The 23,902-nt window shown below is 32.8% G+C and overlaps 1 protein-coding gene across 1 annotated transcript in view; it reads right to left on the reverse strand.

The window, feature by feature from the left end:
• ANO2 (anoctamin 2) overlaps positions 1-23,902 on the reverse strand; it is a 504,220-nt gene that overhangs the window by 220,182 nt on the left and 260,136 nt on the right. The window contains exon 10 of the mRNA XM_044677761.1: positions 16,468-16,602. Within this exon, the coding sequence (XP_044533696.1) occupies positions 16,468-16,602 (135 nt within the window). The remainder of the gene's footprint in view (positions 1-16,467; positions 16,603-23,902) is intronic.

Raw genomic sequence — 23,902 nt, forward strand, 5'->3', positions numbered from 1 at the left:
ACAATCAAAACAACAAAAGTCATATGATTATCTCAATGGATGCAGAAAAAACCTTTGACAAAATACAACATCCATTCCTGTTGAAAACACTAGAATGTGTAGGAATAGAAGGACCTTTCCTAAAAATAATAAATACTATATATCTTAAACCATCAACGACCATCATATGCAATGGAGACAAGTTAGAAGCCTTCCGAATAAGATCAGGAGTGAAGTAAAAAATGCCTTTTATCACCCCTAATATTTAATGTGTTCTAGAAATTCTAGTGATAGCAACTAAGAAATTGAAGGGATTAAAACAGGCAATGAGAAACTATCACTCTTTGCACATGATATGATGGCATACTTAAAGAACCCCAGAAAATCAACTAAAAGACTAGTAGCAATAATTAACAAGGCCAGCAAAATAGCAGGGTACAAGATAAACCCACATAAATCATCAGCATTTATATATATATATATATATATGTGTGTGTGTGTGTGTGTGTGTGTGTGTGTGTGTGTGTGTGTGTGTGTGGTGTGTGTGTGTGTATCCAACATAATTCAGCAGCTGGAGTTATAAAGAGAAACTCCATTTAAAATCATTCTAGACAATATAAAATATTTAGGAATCTATCTGCTAAGACAAACACGGGAATTATAGGAACACAACTACAAAACACTTTCCACACAATTAAAACTAGATCTAAACAATTGGAAAAATATTAATTGGTCCTGGGTAGAATGTGCTAGTATAAAAATTACAATCCTACCCAAATTAATCTACTTATTCAGTGCCATGCTTATCAAACTACCAAAAAAATTTGTAGAATAGAAAAAAATATAACAAAGTTCATCTGGAAGAACAAAAGATCAAGAGTATCAAGGGAAATAATGGGAAAAATGTGAAGGATGGGGACATAGCAGTAACAGATCTTAAACTGTACCATAAAGCAGTAGTCATCAAAAACAATATGGCATTGGCTAAGAGACAGAAGGGTGGATCAATGGAATAGACTAGGGGTAAATTACCCCCAGAAAGCTAGTGTTTGATAAACCCAAAGACCCCAGCTTTTGGGTCAAGAACTCACAATTTGACAAAACCTGCTGGGAAAATTGGAAAACAGTATGGGAGAGATTAGGTTTGGATCAACATCTCACACCTTATACCAAGATAAATCCAGAATGGGTAAATGACTTAACTATAAAGAAAGAAACTATAAGCAAATTAGGTCAACATAGAATAGTATACCTGTCAAATCTGTGGGAAAGGAAGGAACTTAAGACCAAGCAAGAAATAGAGAATATTGCAAAAGGTAAAATGAATGACTTTGATTATATCAAATTAAAAAGGTTTTGTACAAACAAAACCAATGCAAACAAAATTAGAAGGAAAGCAACAAATTGGAAGAACATTTTATAACAAAATTCTCTGGAAAGGTTCAATTTCTCAAATATTTAAGGAACTAAGCCAAATTTACAAAAAAAAAAAATCAAGCCATTCCCCAATCCACAAATGGTCAAGGGACATGAATAGACAGTTTTCACATGATGAAATCAAAACTATCAATAAGCACATGAAAAAGGGTTATAAATCCTTCCTGATTAGATAAATGCAAATTAAAATAACTATGAGGTACCACCTTATACCTAGTAGACTGGCCAATATGGTAGCAAAAGAAAGTGATAAATGTTGGAGGGGATGTGGCAAAATTGGGACATTAATACACTGCTGGTGGATTGTGAATTGGTCCAACCATTCTGGAGGGCAATTTGGAACTATGCACAAAGAGCTTTAAAAGAATGTCTGCCCTTTGACCCAAAAATACCACTGCTGGGTTTGTACCCCAAAGGGATAAGGAAAAAAACCTTGTACAAAAATATTTATAGCCATGTTCTTTGTGGTAGCAAAAAAATTGGAAAATGAGGAGGTGTCCAGCTATTGAGGAATGGTTGAAAAAATTGTAGTATGTCTTGGAGATGGAGTACTATTGTGCTAAAATGAATAATGACCTGGTTCCATGTGAACTACGATTGAGGCACAATTGAATGTAATGGACTTTTCTACTAGCAGCAATGCAATAACTGAAGACAATTCAGAGTAACTTGTGAGAAAGAATGCTGGCCGCATCCAGAGAAAGAAATGTGGAAACAGAAATGCATTAGAAAAATATGTGATCGATCACATAATGTGATAGGGATATGATTGGGGTTTTGATGTTAAAGGACCGCGTTACTGCAGATATGAATAACAAGGAAATAGGTTTTGAACAATGATACATGTATAATTCAGTGGAAATGCTTATCGGATTTGGGAGGAGGGAGAAAGGAACTGGGGTTGGGGGATCATGAATCATGTAACCATGGGAAAATATTCTAAATTTTAAAAAAAGAAGAAATATATTAAACTCAACAGTGAAACAAATGGCAACAGAGAACAACATTATGATGGAGAATAACTTTTAAGAGGCAAGAATGAGAAGCAAAATAAACTTCAGTTTTGGAGGGCAGATTCTAAAGGAGAAATTAAAAAGAAAAATAATAAAAGATAAAAACTAGTAATCTGAGTTTGGGTAAGGGGAAAAATAGAGTGGCAGTAGAACAGAAACAGATTGTTTCTATTATGAACCACTGGAAGGAATTGCTTTCTCTTTTACCCTCTCCTTGATAAATAATTGAGGCAAAATGCTAAGAGAGGAAGCAGTGTAAGAGGATATATGGAGGAACATATAAAATTAACAAACATAACAGGGATTATGAATCACATTAATTCACTCTTAACAGAGAAAAGATTAGCAGAATAAGTTAGAAAGAAGAATACAACAGTTTGCTGTTTACAAAAAATACACTTGGGGCAAAAATTGCAAAGTGAAAATAAGGAAATAGAGAAAAATGTATTATAAATGAACATCAAAAAGTAGGGGCAGCAATCATAATCTCAGATAATAGTAAAAATAAATATGATCAAAACAAGGAAGGAAATTATTTTATCCTTAAAGTCATGATGGCCAAAGAAATAGTATTAATACTATACAAACAGATATACATATATATATATATGTATTTATGGAAATGTATAAACATAAGCAGAGATATACGTATACATCAATACCAAATATAAATACTACATTGAAATGAGAGACATAATGAAATACTACATTGAAATGAGAGACATAATGAAACTGAATGATATAGAATCTGAAATACATAAAAAATTAATCAAATTACAGAAAGAACTAGATAGCAATGCTATAATAGTTGGAGAACTCAATCTATCCATTTGAGAATTAGATAAATCTAAAAAAAAAAAGATAAGGAGGGATCTGAATAGAATTTGGAAAAGTTAAGTATCAAGGCTTTTTAATGATGACTAAATAGGAACAGAAAATGATATACAATTTATCAGCAAAACATGAGGCCTTTAGAAAAATTAACTATGTTCAAGGACATAGAAATCTCATAAATAAGTAGAAATATTAAACACATACTTTATTAAGTGCAACACAATAAAAATTAAAATCAATAAAGGGTCTTTAAAGAAAGGTTACTGATATAAATGGGTATAAATAACATTTGAGAATCAATGGATCAAAGAAAAATCATAAAAATAAGAGCTAATTTCATTTAAAAAATGAAAATAATGAGATAACATATTAAAACTTTTGGTGCAGTCCTGAGGGGAAATAAAACAAAGAAAAAACATCACAGAAATAGATATACAGGTAAACACTAGATGAGCAACATTTTTTAAAAAAACTGACAAAACATAAAAGTTGAAATCCCAAAAAAACAAAGAAGCAATTAACAAAATTTAAGTTAAAAAATTAAATTGATAAATAAAACTGGAACTATTTTAATAGAAACAAACCTAATCTGAATTTTAAAAAGAAGAGAAAACATAATTTCTAAATTTCTACTATAAGTAAAAAAAAACTTACAATAAATAAAGAAATAAAAGGAAAATTATTAGAAACTATTTGGTCTAATTATTTGCCAACAAATCTGATAGATGAAATAGATCAATAATTTAAAAAGATTAATATATCTGGATTAATAGAGCACAAAATAAAGAATTTCAAACCAATATCAGAAAATGTACCTAAACAAGCTATAAAATAACTTCAAAAAGAAAAATATTGGGACCACACAATTCATTGATATGGAATCAATCAATCTTTTAAAGAATAATTAATTCCAATAATTGTCCTCAAAAATAGGAAGAAAGCCTACCAATTATCTTCTATGATTCAAATATAATTGTGATACCTATGCCAGAGAGACAAAACAAAAAAAAAATAAAAATTATAGTTAAATATTTCCTAACGAATATTGATGCAAAAATGTAATAAACCATTTTCAAAGCTGACCCAACAAAAGAACAAAATGTTTATGTACTCTTTGATAAATTTAAACTTATTCCTAAAAACAAAGCTGGTTCAATATTAAGGAAACCCTAATTTTAATAAAAGCCCGTGATCATATTAAAAGATACAAAACATTTTTGACAAAATGTAATATCTATTTAAAAAAAACATAAAAATGAATGAACCTTTCCACAATACACAGGTTTCTCTCTAAATCCATGATTTGCAATTATGCGTAATGGAGAAATGCTTAAGACCTTTCTAGTAAGATCAAGAGTTGAAAAAGGAGGCCCATTATTATCACTATTATTGATACGATACCAGAAAGGCTAATTATAGCAATAAGAAAAAAAAACTAGTAGAAGAAATAAAAAAGACAAAGTAAAAACAAAAATTTTTATTTTGTAGATAACATGTTTACCTACTTAGAAAAGCTAAAAAAAACCTAAAATTAATTGAAATAACTTCAGCTTTTCTGCAGATTACCAATAAAACTTAGCAGAGTGATAGAAGAAAAAATTATATTCAAATAATTGCAAATTTTATAGAATATTTTGGAGTCCAAGACAGACAGAAAATCAAGAGAAAATTGAGCCATTAATTTTTCATGATTAGTCAGGGTCAATATAATTTAAATGATTAGTGTCTATGTTAATTTAATCAATCAGTGCCATACAGAGTTAGAAAAAATGCTAACAAAATTCATTTGAAGATGAAAGATACTTCACCGTATTATACTGCAAAATACCATAAAGTAATAATGTTCAAAACCATTTGGTACTAGGTAAAAAAAGAAAAAGAAAAAGAAAAAGCCAGTCATTGTAATAGATCAGCTACAAAGTATACAAAAGTCAAACACAGTAACATAGTGTTCAACAAATCCAAAAACCTATAAAAACTGATGCAAAAGCTCAATGCTTAACAGAAACTACTAGAAAAACTGGAAAGCAGAATGGCAAAAATTAAATTCAGGCAACATTCCAAATTATCTGTCACAATGAACTCCAAATAAATATATTACTTAAAAGAACAAATTTCTTAAAATTACAGGAGTAGAGAAGGAGATATCTTTTACAATTATGGTTAGGAGAAAGTTTTCTTCACCAAGGATAGGGTAGAGAGAGGAATAAAAAGAACAATATTCCATAAAACTGAAAATCAAGCATTATCAATAAAGATACAATTAAAATGAAAAGAATTAAGTTGTAAAAGAAAATCTATAGAGCATGTTTCTCTGAAAAGGATCTAATATCCAAGAATAATAAGTAATTGACTCAAATATATAAGAATAAGAACCATTTACCAATAAGTAAAAGGATACAAAAAAGTAGTTTTCAATGGAAGAAATCAAAATTATCAGCAGTCAGATGAAACAATGTTCCAATTATTAATGAGAAAATGCAAAGTAAAATGCTTTGGTTGTATCACACACTCACTCAATTGACAAAGATACCAAAAAGAAGAAAAAGGAAAGTGACAGTTATTGGAAGGTATGTCAGAAGTTAGGAACACTAATGTTCTGAAAATTGTTCTGGCTATTCTAGAAATCAATTTGAATCCATACACAAAATGTAAACTGCATACCCTTGACTCAACAATACCACTACTAGCTTTATACACCAGAGATAAAGGTAAAAGGACGCATGTTACCAAAAAAAATTGTATCAGTATTTCTTATCATGGTGATGAATTTGAGATAAAGGGAGATGTTCATCAATTAGAGAATGGCTGAACAAATTATGGTAAAATAATAGAATATTACTACAGCTTAAGAAATTACAAAATAGATAATTTCAGAGAATATTGGGAAGATGTGTGTGAACTGATGCAAAGTGAAATAAGCAGAACCAGAAAGACAATCTATGAAGCAATAACAATCCTAAAAAGAAAGAATTAACAACTCTGATCAAAGAAACAAATAATTGGCTATAGAGGACCTATGATGAAGAACATTAGCCATACTACCTGACAAAGGGGTGATGGACTCAAGATGCAGAAAGAGATGTGCATTTTCAGGCATAGTCACTATTTGAATTTGTTTTGTTTGGCAATGATTAAAGGGACTTTTTTTTCTTTTCTCGCTAAATAAAGATTGGAAGTTAGAGGGAAGCCAACAACAGCAAAGTAAAAAGTGAAGAAACAAAAAGAGGGGAAAAGAGCTGGGGCATTGAAATGTTTCTAAAGGCAGAGAAAAGAACACAGGACTTCCAAAGGGAAGTACCAGCATGCAGGATATCATTGAAAGTAATTTGTTGAATTGATTATTTTCCTTTTTAAAAAATAAGATGCATGGAATAAAGATTAATCTTTTATATTCCATTTTATATATAGAAATGCTCTTTTTTTGGTGATTAAATTCACAATGAAACATTATTTATTTATTTTTGTTCAGCCTTTTTACAATTCTGTCCAATTCTTCAATACCCTATTTGGGGTTTTCTTTGCAAAGATACTGGAGTGGTTTGCCATTTCCTTCTCCATTATTATTTATTTAAAAAGCAAAAATAATTCCAAAGAATTAATAGTCTCCTTCCTCCTTATCCCAAAACCATCTTCCAAAACATTCCACAATAAAATGAATGAAATCATCTATTTTTACTATCCTAAATTAGTTGACAGGCAATAAAAACCAGTGTTCTTAAATTTAGAGGTCCACTATAGTGCAACTATAGATTCTATGAAAATAAAATTTTGACTTTGCTCCAGAAGTAGTAGAAGAAAAGAAAGCTTGGAACTCTAAATTACAACTATGCTTTCTATATAAAAGGGCAGTAGAGGGTGCTACTGAGCTGGACCAGTAAAAAAGAACATGTAAGATTGCTGCCTGAATTGATAAGTTGTTTCTCAGTTTGCAGATGCAGAATTTGGGTGAAAAAGTAAAACCAGTCCAAGGAGATGCCCACATATTCCTTTTTCCTTTTCTTAGAAAGTTGATATTAATAAGAGACTAAAAATTTATTGACAAGTGAATCTGCCAACTAAGAACCAACTTTCAGTCTATGATGATGTTTATTAAGTATTTCCTCATATGTAAAGGGAAAGTACTAAACTTGACTAACTAAGGTCCCTCCCAACTCTGACATTCTGATTCAAACAATTCCCAAGTGTGAAAAGATCATCTGTTAACAAAATGGAAACCAAAAGACTATGTCTAGAAATTTTGACATCTTTGCACTGTCAAATTTTGAGGATTTCTTGTCTCATTAAAAAATTGGTTTGCAACCAAAATGGTAAATGACAAGGTCCTCATAAGTTCAAGTATTCATTTTTCATCCCCAACTGTTTTTACAGTGGCTGTAGAAAAGCCAATCAATTCAGACTCTGAGGTCAGATGACTGTAGGGGCTATTAATTTTCAGCAGGGAGTGTGGTCCCCAAAAGGAAATCTTTCTTCATGCAGATGTTTTACCTAAGTTTATTCTGATAAAGTATTTTGAGTTAAGTAGCTTCTCATAGTACACATATACTCTTCAGGGTTCCCCTTGCACTGGTTAAGGCAAAGAATAAGATCCTTCTTTTTTCCTTAGATTTACATATGAAAAACAGGAAGAATGATATGAACCCACTTTGTAGAATTGTCTTTGGGAAATAAGTATTGAATCACTGAATGAAAAGTACTTTGTATACAAAATAACAATAATATCTGTTATTAGTAAAATATAATATTTTGCCCTGCCTTTGATCATGTGCACATAAAGAAAGCAACTGCCCCACAGGTAACCCCAAAAAATAATACAAATTTTATTTTTAATGTGATATTGAAATTCATTATGGGGAGAGCTTTTTGTTATTTATTTTGCAGCAAACAGTTCTCATGATGCTCTGCCACTGTATAATATTTCAATGACATGACAATACCTTTATACAATCTCCTCTCAAGCTTACTGAGTATCAAAGGAAACTAGCCTAGAAGTAACATTTCCCCCAGATAATACACAGAATTGATGATCTTCATGAATAAGGCAAAAGAGCTTAATATACCTATGAGCCCAAAGATATCTTTCTCTATCATCTAACTGAAAAATAAATACAATAAAGCTAACAAATGGTATTTATTAATAACCAGATTTCTGAAACTGAACTACAAAGTCAATTAATGAATTATTCATCTTAAACCACAATACTGCTTACACAGGCAAAGGGAGGTGAACACTGATATAATTATCCACATGTTTAAAGCACTAGAATTTGTTATTAAGGAGAAAAGAGAGGATTTGAGAATTTTAATCCAGCTTGTTTTACAGTTTAGAATCATCAAATAATTTCTTTATCCTCTAGTTGCCTTTGCACACAGAAATACAGGTGCTTAGCAGATGTTTGTCAATAATCCTTCATGAGTTGTGCTACAAGTGTAGAATACACATTAGATATCGAGGATATTCATGCTATTGCTACCTCACAAATCAACTCAAAAACTACTGAGAATTTATTATGGTCATATGTGTAACATCTTATCACTCGGACCTTCCCTTTGTGCCAGGTCCTGTTCTGATCCTGGACAAATGGCAGCCCAAAATGAAGACTTCAAGCTAGTAAATAAGATGTTGACTATAATGGACATGGTTTTTTAACATAGATGTTCATAACAAACATAAGCTGAAAATTTCTGGCTTCAGTGGTCACTTTTACATACCTTCCCTTCTGGAAAACTATAGCATAATTTCCATGTCCTAATATAAACCAGCATACAGCTACCCCACCCATCATGCCCTATTGGTGGCCGACTTTTTTCCCTCAAAATTACACGAAACTGGATTTTCAATCAAGCTAAGTTTCAGAATTTTGAGGACCAACATTGGAACTCATCAACACAAGGTCATTGTTTCTGATGTGCCATTTAATACATCTTAGTTCTAGATAGAAAAATATTGGGATTTTTAAGCCAGCACTTAGCTGGTTGACCTAAGAAAAGATAATATTCTTTCTTATTATTTCTTCATATCTGTTACTATTTGGGATGTTTCCCAAACTCTTAGCCAAGTACATTATACATAAGACCATTGTGTAAGAGACAACTTGCAGGAAAATATCGCAGGAAAATATCTAATCCTCCTTTCAGATATGAATTCCTCATATTTTCCCTAAAACATCTTGAGGCCCTTGCCATCATATGTTCATATTATTTACATAATAATTTACATAGATCCCATAAGCTCTCATTCCTTTGCTTCATAATGAACTGAATAATTTAAAAAGTGACTCCTTTCTGGTCCACCAACATACATTCTTCCCCTTCTTTAAATCATAGTTAAAGGCCATTTCCTTTATGAAGTTTTCTTTGATTGTTGCCATCCGTACTCAAACCATTCAAAATAATCCCAGATTTGCCACTAAACCCCAATGTAATTCTTAACTAGAATAGAATGTCTTTGGATATTTATGTAGATTACATATTTATTTGGTTTCTCTGACCTACTAAATTATAATTTCCATATACACAGTCTTCAACTATATGCCTTGAATAACCAGCGTGCTGAAACACTTGCTACTGCTGTTAAATACCTACTCTTTCCTAAAGGTTCATTACCTTCACAACCTTTGAAATCCATTATAATCTGAATTTAACAGCTTTTCTTCTCAAACCCTTCCATCGTTTTCCAGCTATCCCCATTCTCTTGTCTGTCTACCAGTTCCCTTCTCAATGATTATTCTCTTAAGTCTAATTTTTCTAACAGACTACTAAACCCTTCTACTTCAGAGACTTATGTTCCTTTTCAAGATACAATCATAGAATTCCAGTGTTAAAAATGTCCTCATAAGCCATTTATTTCAACTCCTTGAACAGATTCTGAGTTCCTTCTAAAAATATCCCACATAGATAGTCAACCAGCCTCCATTTGAAGGTATGTATTTTGGAAAATATGTTATCTCATGAGGCAGATCACTTCATCTAAAAATTTTTATTATACATGTAATTATGATTTAAAAAGACAAATATTCAAATAAACATGGAAAAAAAACAATCACAATCACATAAAATATCTCACTTTTGACAAATCATAAACAAAATAACAGACAACAAACAAGCACTACTTTTGCTCTGTGTCCCCAAGTCAACTTTTAGTTCTTATTTTTAATATGTCTTTAGATTTATAATTACTCTTTTAAGGTATAAGAACATACCATCTAGTTATTCTTTAATCATTTAACATGTCAGTTGTTTCAATGAGGGCTTCTTATCTCTATCATCAATAGATGAAACCAAAAAAAAAAGTTTGTACAGCTATGAGTATTTTTGGATACTTTTTTCCCCATCATAGGACACTTTTAGGATTTAAAGTTAGTAGTAAAATAGTAAAGTCAAAAAGATATGATCTGTTTTATTGCCATAATGTTCTACAGAATGTTTGCACTAGTGTAGAATCCAACCAACAATGTATTAAACTATTTTATGCAACCTTGCCCACATTCAATTTTATAATTTTGACATTCTAATGGGGAAATGGTACTATTTTGCTTTAGTCTTATTCTACTTTTCTCTAATATTAGGGAATTTGGACTTCTTTTCATATGGTTATTAAGAGTTCAGGTTCCCTCCTTTAAAAATTACTTATTTACCTCCACTGACCATTACGCCAGCATGGTAAATATATTTGTTCTTTGCAGCTATAAATAAGTTCCCTGTGGATTCATTCTGGAGAGCAGATCTATTATATTTGACATATGTACTCCAAGTATTTCCTTTTTCAAATCTATTCCTTTTCTCATAATTTTGAAGATATTGCTATTTATTTATAAAATTCATTTATTTTTAAGTAATCAAACCTTTCTGGTCCATATCTAGTGATTTCTTCCATTTGTTTGATTAACAAAAAAATGTCCTTTCTATTATTAGGCAAATATATTCCTTTTACAAGTTTTTTATTATTAGAAAATTTAGTCAATTTTCACTGTTTTAAAATTGTGAGATTTTCTTTTCTTTAATTATTCTATTAGAAGGGAATACATACTTTTATAGGCATACCACTTATGCAAAATACATTTCAAAATTGGTGTAAAATATATAATCAGAGTAGTGGATTATTCTGAATTTTTGGCCCATCATTCTTAATTTGATAGATGCTATATTCTAATTTCTCTGATCATACTTTGACTTCATTGAGAAGTATATTGGGGTCTTGACTAATTTTCTTTGATAATTAATTCTTTATCACTTCTTGAATCTTATATTATTTTTCCTTATTGTTAAAAAAATCTAGGACATAACTACAATATGTCTAGGACTGTTGAACCTTAGATTCTTTCTCATTGTCATCAACAATTTTTTATATAATATTATCATTTGTCTTCAAAAATACATCTGGCCTGGCAAACTGTGTCCAATGGTCTATGTATGCTTAGTACTTTTATTTGTTTTGCTAATTTTGAAAATTTTTCTTTTAGCATAATCTGGCATGTCATGATGAGATTCTTTTGTTTTTCTAAAATTTCTAGCATGTCAATAACCTTGAGATTGTGGGATCTGAAGCTATCATGAATGTGTATCATTTGATATCTTCTTTTCTTTTTTCTATTCTTTTTGATAATTCTATGATTTTTCTGAGCCCACATTCTTTTCAGCAGATGGACATTGCTAAAATTTGGTTTTCTGCTATAAAACAACTGTCATTTGTTAAGGTGGTTTTTTTTTTTAGGTCTCCTACTTTAGTTTACATGCTATTTCCTTCATAATCTCCTCCTGATCTTTTAAAGTTACTTTTTATTCTAACTTCAGTTTTCCCAACAATTTAACTTTCTCCTGATTTTTATCACATGATTTTCCTAGAAGTGTTACTGATCTTTCATCTGTTGTCCAAAGGCTCAAGCTTTGGGTTTTCGTGAACAAGTGTATTCAACATTTGGTGCTCCTCAAAAGTCTCTCTCTTTGACTTGTTTTGTTCACACAGAATTTCTTCTGGAATCCTAAGAATATAGTTCATGACTATTTCTGCACAAATGAGGATAAAAGGGCCCCAGTTCTCATGCAAGACTCATAGTAACAATGAATACCAGATCCAAGAGTTTTTATTTCATCCCACAGAAAGAATGCAGAAAAGCACCAACAAATGAAAGTAGCCCAGAATCATCAAGATACTTTCCTCCTTTCCAATGAGTCCTACTTTCCACTCTAGGGACATATATCCGCCTTTCACATACTAACCTAAGAGAAGAGAAAAAAGTTGGAGTTGTTAGGGAGGCAAGCCCCTTCCCATCATCTGTAGGAGCAGCGCCAGAGCTACATGCTCAGTTCTTGGTCCATGAATCATATATACTCAATTCTTTACAAGGCAAAGATTAATTACGACTCCTACTTTAAAGGAACTCCCACCTTAAAATTCATACTCAAGAAACTCCATGGGCTTCCTCTCTCCAGAAATGTCATCTTTCAGGTCAAAAAGCTCTGCCACTTTCTCTGTTTGGCTCTCAATAACTAATATCTCTGGAGCAGAAAGGGAAAGTGCTATGAGAAAGGGGTGTCTTCATCTCCACACCCATTCCCCTGCCCTCCACCCCAAGGATTTAACTAGCTGATCTCTTGCTTCTGGTAGATGTTCAACTCTCCTTGCTTACTATTAGGACCTCAGGTTCTCTCTGGTTTATACACACATTTCACATACTATATTTACAATAGCTTGACCTAATCAAATTCTACCTGAGATAATTCACTACACAGGAATATTGGCTACTATCAATGGGGCAGCTGGTTTAGTAAATAGATGGCTTACTTTGAAGGCAAGAAGAATTGTATTCAAGTTCTACTTTCAACATGTTTTTAACTGTGTGACACTGGGCAACCAAACAGTGGCAGGCAAATAGTAAGTTCTTTATAAATCCTCAATGACAAAGTGAAAACCTCTAGGACTCTAAGTTACACAGATGGTCCTAAGTTGCATTCCTAGAGGAAGTTTTCTTGCTTGGGATTTTCTATACCAATGAAATCACAGGTTTAGTCTATATCCTTTTTGTACAAAGAACAATCAGAACCTTCTATATAAAATCAAAGTCAAAAATTAAGGCCCATTCTCAATATGACCAATATTTAATGGAGATATTGTCATCTATCAAGAGAACATATATAAATAGTAAGTTAATCTTTTTGGTGAGGAAATAGTTCAATGGATCTTGTGTTGCTCGTTTTCCTACATATATTGTTTCAAGTCCTTCAGGTTTTTCCCCCACCCCAGTTTTTCTTCAAAAAATATTCATACTTCATTTTGCCTACTTTCTTTTTATTGATTTTATTGTTTTTTTTAATAATCATTTCTCTTTTTTTGGTGTTTTACTTCATTTACATATATAGTCATGGAATTTGAGAGATGTTCAAGACCTTAGAGATTGTTCAATCTTATACACTCTATTGAAGTAAGATTATCTACTTTCATTCTAAAATTATCTTTTTCCCATGGCTTGAAATATTCTGACTCTCTCCTCTCTTCCAATAAATTATATAATTCTCTGCCCATGAAGAAATAAGTGATGATTAGGTAACTTCAATTCATCCTCTCCCTCATAGCTATATTTTGTGATAGAATGTTCCAATTCAATCATTGAAGAAAAGTCTGGATCCAACAGTTCTGTTCTCTGTTGGTGAATGTGACATTTTGATTCTAATAAAGCATAGAAATAACTTCTTAAATAATTGACATGCCTCTACTCAACCAGCTTTTAAAAAAAACTTTCATGCAATATTACTTTACTTAAAGGAGTACATGATTTTATCCTAAGAAAATTATTAAGGTTGCCACCAGAATCTCTCATTTCTTCAGTGCTGTGTTGAAAGGGATAAAACTATCTCTTAAATCGGCAGTCATTATTCCTTTGACGGAAAGATGACATCACTTTTTTTCCCAAAAACGTTTTCTATTTTAAGGTTGGCAACAGAGGACACATCTTTCAAATGGCATCTCTCTGGATTAGAAATCAAATTTTGCTTCAATTAACTGCTTATTGTTTTGGAAATGAGTTAAGGAAGAGTCCCTATCTGTGCAGTGACCAGGTTTCTGAATAAATAGTTCAAAAGAATTTTGGAAATGTTATCAAGAGGAATCCTAAATTCTTAAGTTTACTCTCTACTCTCAAGGCCCAGACTTTGGGACCCTTTGGTCCTTCCTAGCATGGGCCATGAGAACCTGGAACTTGGTCATATAATGGTCCCTCTTCACTCAACAAGGGAAAGTTACCTCATGTCAGTCCCATACCTTTCAACACAGAGGAAGCCACGTTTGAGACTGATAATAGTCTTTCAAATATTTGTAGCTTCACTAATAAATTCAGATAAATTTATCACCAGATACATAGAGGTCTCAGCTGAAAAGATATCTACAGTGAGAGGGATGGTCAACCAACCTTGTAACCCAGCAGAGAGGCACTCTTTTGTGTCTGGCAATTGATTAATCATAAGGAGGGTAAATGAATACCTACACTAGGACAAAGCAAACCAGAGATGGTATATTATCTAGTAGTGTGCCCTTCCATGGAGCATGATGTCTTTTCTATGTTTATTCTAAAATTACCGTTTTTCCTGAGGCATGAAATATTCTTACTCTCTCTTTCTTCCTATAAATTATTTAATCCTCTGCCCAAGGTAACTCTAAGTTTATACTTTGGACATATTGCCTATAGGCAAATAATTGGTTTTCCTTGGCTAATAGAATAGGGCTTGATAAAATTCAGAGATGAGTCTTAGTAGTTTGAATAGGACCTATATTGTGAACTAAAGTAAGTCCAAGTATTTCAGTCAGAATCCTTTAATCAAAACATGACAGAAAGTCTGGATTCAACAAATATCCTGACCTCTCCTATATATATTTTGGTTCACTTATAAACCTATCTATGCACATATGTATAAATGTATGTATGCACATATTATATGAGTGTGTGTATAGCACATACATGTGAATAAGTGCATGTGTGGTACATGCATTTTAATGCATGATAGTGTATATGTAACATATATGTGTGATTATGTGTGTATATATGTGCATTCATATGTATAGTATTTCAATCTTCAGATTCTAAAATGAGTATTCTCCCCAGATTTGGAGACAAAATAAAATATAACCCTTTGATGATAAAACTAAGAGGAATCAAAATTAAATGGCTGAGATTAGTCACCTTCAAAACCTAATTAACTTCTAAGATAATTTTAGAATGGTCACCAAGATATCTCCATTTTAAAAAATAATCAGATCTCTGGCCTCTCATTAGAAAAACACAAATCCAAATTTTACTAATGGAAGACAAAGCAAATCAAATACAGAGTTGCTGAGCACAGGACTGACTTCATAGAAAACACCATGTCTTAGACTCAAGATATGGAAGCATTTTGCTGAAATGTCAATGCCCTTATTCATCTAAAGTAGACCAACAAGGGCACCATACTACTGGGATAATGGGAAAGTACTGGGCTTGGAATCAAAGGAAGTATGGGTTCATGTCTCAGCTTTAATACTCATATGCATCTCTAGGCAAATCATTTTGCCTTCTCAGATTCCTAGTTTTATATTCATTAAATTTAATATGATAATCAATATCAACTGCATTTATTAGACTCTCCAACAATTCTGTCTTACTTTACTTTAATTGTATTTGTCACAACTCTAAACAGCAACAGGATCAGGATGCAACTGTTCAAGAGATGCTCATATGCCCAATATAGCTGCATTTCAATGTGAAGTATTCCACTGAGATCTATCAAAATGGCTTTAAATGATCAACATCTTCCCATCCTTCATTCACTCTATTTCTTCCCTCCCAACTTAAATCCACAAGCTCCTGGGGCAGGGGTCGGCAACCATTTTGGCCGTGAGAGCCATAAACACCACATTTTTTAAAATGTAATTTCGTGAGAGCTGTACAGTGCTCACAGTGCTGCTCCTGTAACAGTGCCTGAAAAAAATTGACTTTATGGCTCCTGCAGAAAGAGCCATATATGGCCCTCAAAAGAGCCAGATAAAGCATGAGCTATACGTTGCCGACCCCTGTCCTAGGGAATAAAGATACTTTTACAACCAACTCCACAAAATTGTTATAAAGAAAATACTTTCTAAACTTTAGATGCTCCCTAAATGTGAATTATTACAGTAAAGGCAAGATGAATTATTGACATATAAAAGACAATTCAATATTCTCTTAAGCATACTTACCTAGGAATATCATCTTCTATTGTTGCACAGCCATAGAGAAAGACTATCACCCCAATTAGTGAAGATGGAATGAGGAATGCAGTATATAAACCCAACCAAGCAAAATACAGGCCAATTTTTTCTCCAAAATACTTCCTGAAAAAGAAAAGAAATCAATATTAAGAGTCTAATCATTTGCCTTGTTTCTAGACATATAGTGGAAGGAATGAACAAAATACAGGTTAAATATTTAGAATTATTTTTTCCAAAAGTAAATCAATATTTCACTAGAAATATACATAATTATTTTTATTTTAGATGTTCACATTTCACATGAAAATAAAGAAGAAATACTAGCCACCAGAATCTCAGAGCAGCAGGGTTGGAAGGAATCTCATTGATCATCTATTTCAATCATATCTGAAAAAAAAATTCCTACACCATATGTAATCATCCAGCATTTGCTCCAAGACTTATAATAAGTAGAATTTACTATCTCCTGAGATAGCCCATTCCTCTTTCAAATAATTCTAATTGTTTAGAAATTTTCCCCATATATCAAATCAAAATCTGCCTCCAAAAATTTTGCTTCTTGTTCCTAAGCTTGCCAAATAGGAAAAATCCAATTCTTCTTCCGCACAATTACCTTTTAAGTATTTAAAATTTTATTCTCTCCATTGAATCTTCTCTTCTCTAGGCTAAAAATCTCTTATTCCTTCAACCAATACTCATACATAATGGAATAAAAGGCTCCTTTTTCATTTGATTGTCCTTCTTTGGATTCTCCTGTTCATCAATGTCCTTTATAAACTGGCACCTAGGTATAAATAAAATATTGCAAATATGGCCTGACTAGGGCAGAATACAGAAACACACACACACACACACACACACACACACATCCTCCTTTGTTAACAAATATTTGTTAAATGAATGAGGGAATGATTTTGGGGGGAAAGAGATCCAAAAAGGTAACATATAGTCCCTACCCCTCAAGGGATTTTTAATTTAAAAGAGGTGATTAAGATATATACATAAATAATCATCATCCAAATGAGAATATGGTACATTTAGAAGGGAACTTTTTGAAAAGTATTTTGAGATCCCAAAGGAAGATTGCTTTCAAAGGTCACTTCTTTTATTAACTTATTTTTAAAAAATTTATGAAGCATTAACAATAAGATCAGAAGATGGCTTCTGCCTAAGAATTTTTAAAAGGTTTTATGGAAGAGATGATGCCATAATCTGGTTCTTCAATAATAAGAATTTGAGAGGTAGAGATGTAGGGGAAGGAATTCCAAATATACAAAATTTGTTAGAACAAAAGCATGGAAGAGAGGAAATATATGGAGTAGAGTACTCCAGTTTTGTTTAGACTTTTCAGTCATGTCTGAATCTCCATATGAGGTTGTCTTAGCAGAAATCCTGGAGTTTCCAATTTCCTTCTCCAGCTCATCTTACAGATGAGGAAACTGAAGTAACCGGGGTGTGGGAAGCCAATAAGAGAAACAGAGTCTCAAATAGATAAAAATCTGAGACTCCTCTTTTGACCCCTTTTGTGATCCTTGTGATTTCTTGTTGAAAAGTATTGTGGCCTTATTGAAAAGCTTTAAATTCCTAGCAAACCAACAGTTAAGAGGTTACATTCTTCCCCTTTGGTCAGAAATGCAGCCAAGGCTGAAACCTTAGTTTAGCAGGGGCATTTGCCCCTGAGAAAAGTATTCTCAGACTTAGCTTGCTGATAATCACGCAGCTGAAGGTCCAGCCTGGTTCTTATCTTCACCTTGAAGTTTCTGAGTTTCTGTGTGTTGTCTAAACTCATTGCAATTTCTATGGAGCTGTAAAACTCTCTCTGTGCTTGTGGGTGAAAGGGAGTTTGAATTTTCACATATAATATACTTGTGACTCAATGGCACTTTGGAGAAGCAGCTATGTGTTAACAGTCAAGATCATCTCCCGTGTCCCATTATTTTCTTATCAACTAAGTCATCTTTATGTCCTTATCAGATGATGTGGAGATGATAGATAGATCTCAACACCAGGGTTAAGTGACTTCGCTAGGGTTTCACAGCTAGTAAATGTCTGAGGCCAGATTTGAACTCACAAAGATGAGTCTTCCTGATTTCAGGCTAGACCCTCTATCCACTGTACCACCTAGGTGCCCACTGCAAGCCACTCACTTCAATTTTAAATGGAGTCTAAACCAAATGAAGAGGAGTAGTATGAAATCAGAAATACATCAGAACTAGTTTCTAAAACCCTTTATTGCAAGTCTGATAATTTGAGACTTTGGCCAGTAAGTCAATGAAAGTTCTTAGTCAAAAGAACAATATGATAAAAGTGGTATATTAGAATTATTACTTTTAAGATGAGGACGAGAAGGAGAAAAGGACAAAACAGGGAAGGAGGAAAGAAAGGAAGAAAAGAAAAGAGAAAACATGGAAGAAGGAATATCAAGAAAAGAAGAAAGAGGAGGAAGAAAAGGAAATAGCAATAGTAAGAGCATGGATAATCCATAGAGTGAATATTCAGTTCTTACATCATTGAGAAGTCACAACACAGCATGTGAAATTATGACAACAACCAATTATTTCAACCTGAACTCATTTCTTTTCACTCCCACCCCAATTCTTCTCTCCAAAGTAAAATTAAAGAGGATTGATGTACCTAAGCACATGCTTAAATAGTAAAAGAGAAATTGAGTGTGGAATTAATCAGTGTGGCGAATTTAGGACCATTCTTAAAGCCCATCTAGACCAAATCAATTCTCAATCACCCAAATTTCATATTCCCTAGAGTGCTATACAATTTACAATTACCTCTGACTGCCTTCAGTTGAAAAACTCACATATGATAGAAAATATGGAAAGATAATAAAATCCTAATAAGGTATGTCTCAATATTTCTAGAAACTTAGAGCCCATACTGCTTGGTTTACCTGAAATGACACATAAGGAAGGCTTTAAAAAGTTAAAAGGAGGAGGAATTAGGATAAGAAACTAGACCAAATTTAACAAATTTAAGCAAGTGAAAATCACCTTCCCTCCATTTTTCTGGGCAACCTTCTAACACACCACAAAGACCTTTTGCTATTTCTGTAGCTCCCCCATGCAACACCCAACATGTCCTACTCTACAAAAGTAAGACATTTCCTTCATTCTTGTCCTTTACCAAAACTTTTCTTTCTTGTGTCTCATTTTCTCAAGGCTTTGCTCTATGTTAAATAACTTAATGTGATAAACTAATCCTTGTTAAATGAGTTAATGTCTATTATGATTTGTTAGTCTCTCCTAAGTAACATAACTGCTTTTTAACAAAAAGCAGGATCAAATTTACTGAACTCTGGGTGCCCAAAGCACTTTGGTGGGGGAACAATTCGTGTTAATATATCACTTTAAGGTTCACAGAGCATTTAATCCAAATGGCTGCCTCTCAAAAGAAGTTTGGAAATCCAAAACTTCAGGAGAAGCCAAGGAAAGAGGCAAAAATCTCCATACTAGATTAGATGGATATTAAATTAGTCCAACATGATGTGTTTTCAAAAGTGTGGACACCCTGATCCAGCGTCATTTGCCTTTCTTCATGTTTGTAAATTGGCCATAAATTTAATGATTGGGTGAGTCAACATGGTTTAGCGGAAAGAATACCAGCAGGGAAAGTAAGATTCTGGTCCTTGTTTTGCAACTGACAGATTAACTGTTTCACCCTTAATAAGGGATTTAATCACTTTAATGTCCCCTTCATTTTCCCTCTCTGTCAAGTAACCCCTCCCATCCTACTTCACAGGATTTAGTGCAAAGATAAATGAGTTCAAGGTTGTCTATGGGCTTAGGAAACATAAGTGCTATATGAATAAAAGAGATGATCATTTTTCTGATATCTCCCCTGCTATCAAAGCTAAAGTAACAAAATGCAATTGTCTGTAATTCTTCTCTTTTTCTCATTAGTTTTTAGAAAGTCTGTCACCAAACAGTTGAATGATTTTCCTTAAGTGCTTAAAAAAAATAATACTTTATGATCCTAAGAGAATTTCAGTTTAAGCACCCAAAAATTCCATTCAAATGAGGAGCACAGCAGAGCAGAAAGACCAATGGAATGGAAATTGGAAGAGATAAGTAGAAATCTCAGCTTTATTACTTGCTACTCAGATGACCTTAAGCAACTCCTTTAATCTCTTTTAGTCTCAGTTTCCTCAATTATAAAATAAAGAAATTGGACTAGATCTTGAAGGTGCTTTACAGATATTCAAAGTACATTTGTAAATGTAAATTTTTAAGTCAATACTGCCTTGGAAGAGAGGCATTTTAACAGTCATTTTGTATACTATATTTGCCAAAGTTGGAGAGAGATTGTACTAGATACTGATGGAAATGTTAAAAGAACCACTTTCCTGATTTGCCAAGGAGCTAACCCCCAGCTTTGAAAAAGACTAAAAGGATATTCCCAGAAAGAACTAAGTTTAATTTGTGTGTTGTGACTGTCATTTTGAGAGAAGTAAAGGGTGGAACTATATTTCCACAGATTTAAGAAAAAAGTGAATCAATGGTGGTGATAGAAAGAAGCAACCCTAGACTATAATCTTTCTCCTGTGATAAATATTTTAATTCCTTAAACAGATATTCATAATACTTATTACACTGTTAAAATTGTACAACCCATATTTATATCTATTCAAGCCTAAAAGTCTAAGGTTTTGAAGGAAAGAAAACATGTGAGAAATCCAGCTTCCCCAGGGTTGTTATTTGGGGGGAGAGGGAGGGGAGGTTGTAAACTGAGATGGAAACTCACAACTAATTGGTTAATGAAACAATCTGTTTATTTCCATTAATTTACCCAAAAGAAGTCAGAACATACACCATAATTTCATCAGAAATCATGAATGAAATTTTTAAGGAAAATAATCAGTAGAAGTTAAAAAAAAAAAAGTTGAACATAATGAGAAATCCTTTGATAATTTCTCATAGCTTATTTGTGCCTTGGATGCTAAGAAATTGTTCTAAGTTCATTCTTAATATACTTCTCTGAAACAGTGTGGTAGGATACACCCTGAATAGTTACAATATTTCTTCAAGCAATCAACTAAGTGATAACATTAGAATCATGTTTGAGAATCTCAACAACTTTAATAAAGGTACTTGTTAGATAATATATTTTTATAAATTTTACATATATAGTACATGTCTTAAATTGGACTAGGTACTCTGTCCTCATAACTTGTTGGATTTATGAGTATAAGCAAAAGGACATCATGAAAATGCTAATAGTAACTCTAAATATTAGCAGAAAACAAGTCTACAAATGACATGTTATTGACATGTTAATATATAAATTGTAGTTATGTAAAAATATATGTAGTTATCAATGTTATTACTAGAAATATATTACAGAATAATATAGATATGTTAGTACAAAATTAAATATTATATATTACTATAAATCAATATTATATATATAATATGGCATCTATTATTATAGATAATATATAAATATTTTATAAATTATATATCACTATTAATTACATAAATTTGGTTATTGAGTACAAATAAAGTTAACGTATAATTTAATGCTACATTGCTTCAGTGCATGGGGAGGATAGACTAAAAAAATGGTTGGAGTATACAGGTCATAATCGAGAAATAAAAAAGGTATAAAAGACTTGAAGAACATAGAAAATCCCATGTTTATATCTCATGAATTCTTTTTTTTATAAGAAAAAGAAAACGCTGAAAATGGAAAGCACCAAATAACAACACATACACACACACACACACATATACACACGCACGCACGCAAGCACACACACACACACACACACACAAGTAGGTGAACCATTATCTTAATAGAAAATAACTGATTGCTAATGTGAGAGTCATTTCCAAATCAAATTTTTGTAGTCAGAAAATTCACATAGAGAAAAAGATCAAAATAAATATTTTTAAAAACAGAAGATAATCTCAAGAATGGAGAAGATATACTGTATAATTAAAATAGTTTCCACTCTACCAAGGTAAAAATTAACTCTTTTCACCAAACTTAGAAAGAAAACTAAGCTTTGGAAGAACTGAGCCACTAGAAGAGGATGATTTCTCTTTCCTACAGTCTTGTACCCTCAGACAAATCATCTACTCAGTCAAGCCAAGTAGACATCAGGCATTTATTAAGACCTTATATAAGAGGTCCCTTAAACATTCTATCCACTGATAATGCAAAGACAAGCAAAACTAGTCCCTACCTACAAGGAGTTTTCATGCAAATGGGGAAGAAAAATGTAAATAACTATGTGCATACTAAATATATACAGAATATATGTAAGATAATGTCAGAAAGAAAGAAATAACAGGAGGGAGTGGGGAAATGGAAGGAAGGGGATAGAAAAGACATTTTATTGAAGGTACCATTTGAATTATTATTGAAGCTAGGAAGTTAAGAGATATAAGTAGGGGGCAGCTGGGTAGCTCAGTGGATTGAGAGCCAGGCCTAGAGATAGGGAGGTCCTAAGTCCAAATCTTGCCTCAGACACTTCCCAGCTGTGTAACCCTGGGCAAGTCACTTGACCCCCATTGCCTACCCTTTACCACTCTTCTGCCTTGGAGCCAATACACAGTATTGACTCCAAAACGGAAGGAAAAGGGGTCAAGAGAAAAGATGAGTTCTATTTTGGAAATGTTGAATTTGAGATGCCTACGTTCAATTTGAGCTATCCAAGAGTCAACTGTTGATTCAGGAGAGAACTGAGGGCTGGGTATGTAAATCATAAATCTCAGAATGATCTTCATGGAGATAAATCAACTCAGGAAAGCTATTGAGATCATCTAGGGTGAAAGTATAGCAGGAAAAGAGAAGAGGACCCAGGACAGAGGCCTGGAGAACACCAATTAGGAACCAGCAGAGGCTTCTAAGAAGGAGCTGTTGGGTAGATAGAACCAGTAGAAAGCCAAACTAAAGACAGTATTCAGGAGATTATCCAAAGTGTCTAAACAACCAAGAAGGATAAAGACTTGGGAACAAGTCAGTAGATATAGTAATGAAGAAATCATTGGTAACTTTAGAGAGGGTACTTTCTGTGGAATGATGAGGTAGGAAGCCACATTATGGAGAGTAGATAATAGATTGAGAGGAAAGGATATGGAGGTATCAAGTGGAGCCAGCTTTGTCAAGAAGTTAGAAATGAAAGAGAGGCTAGATTTAGGATAATAGCAGGAATAGCAGGATCAATTAAGGATCAGTCAATTTTTTTCAGGATACGGGAGGCATAAATGTCCTTAAAAGACAAAAGCTGAGTTTTCCATAATGGTCATATGGAGAGATTGGCAATAAGAGGAGAAATGGGGATTATACTGGGGATAATTTGTTGGATAACACTGGAGGGGATGAGATCAAGGATGTATGCAAAGGTCTTGGAAATGAAAAGGGCTACCTCTTTGTCTAGCCCAGAGTAAATTAATAGAAAGTGGGA

Source organism: Gracilinanus agilis, chromosome 5, assembly GCF_016433145.1.
Source record: "Gracilinanus agilis isolate LMUSP501 chromosome 5, AgileGrace, whole genome shotgun sequence".
NCBI lineage: Eukaryota > Metazoa > Chordata > Mammalia > Didelphimorphia > Didelphidae > Gracilinanus > Gracilinanus agilis.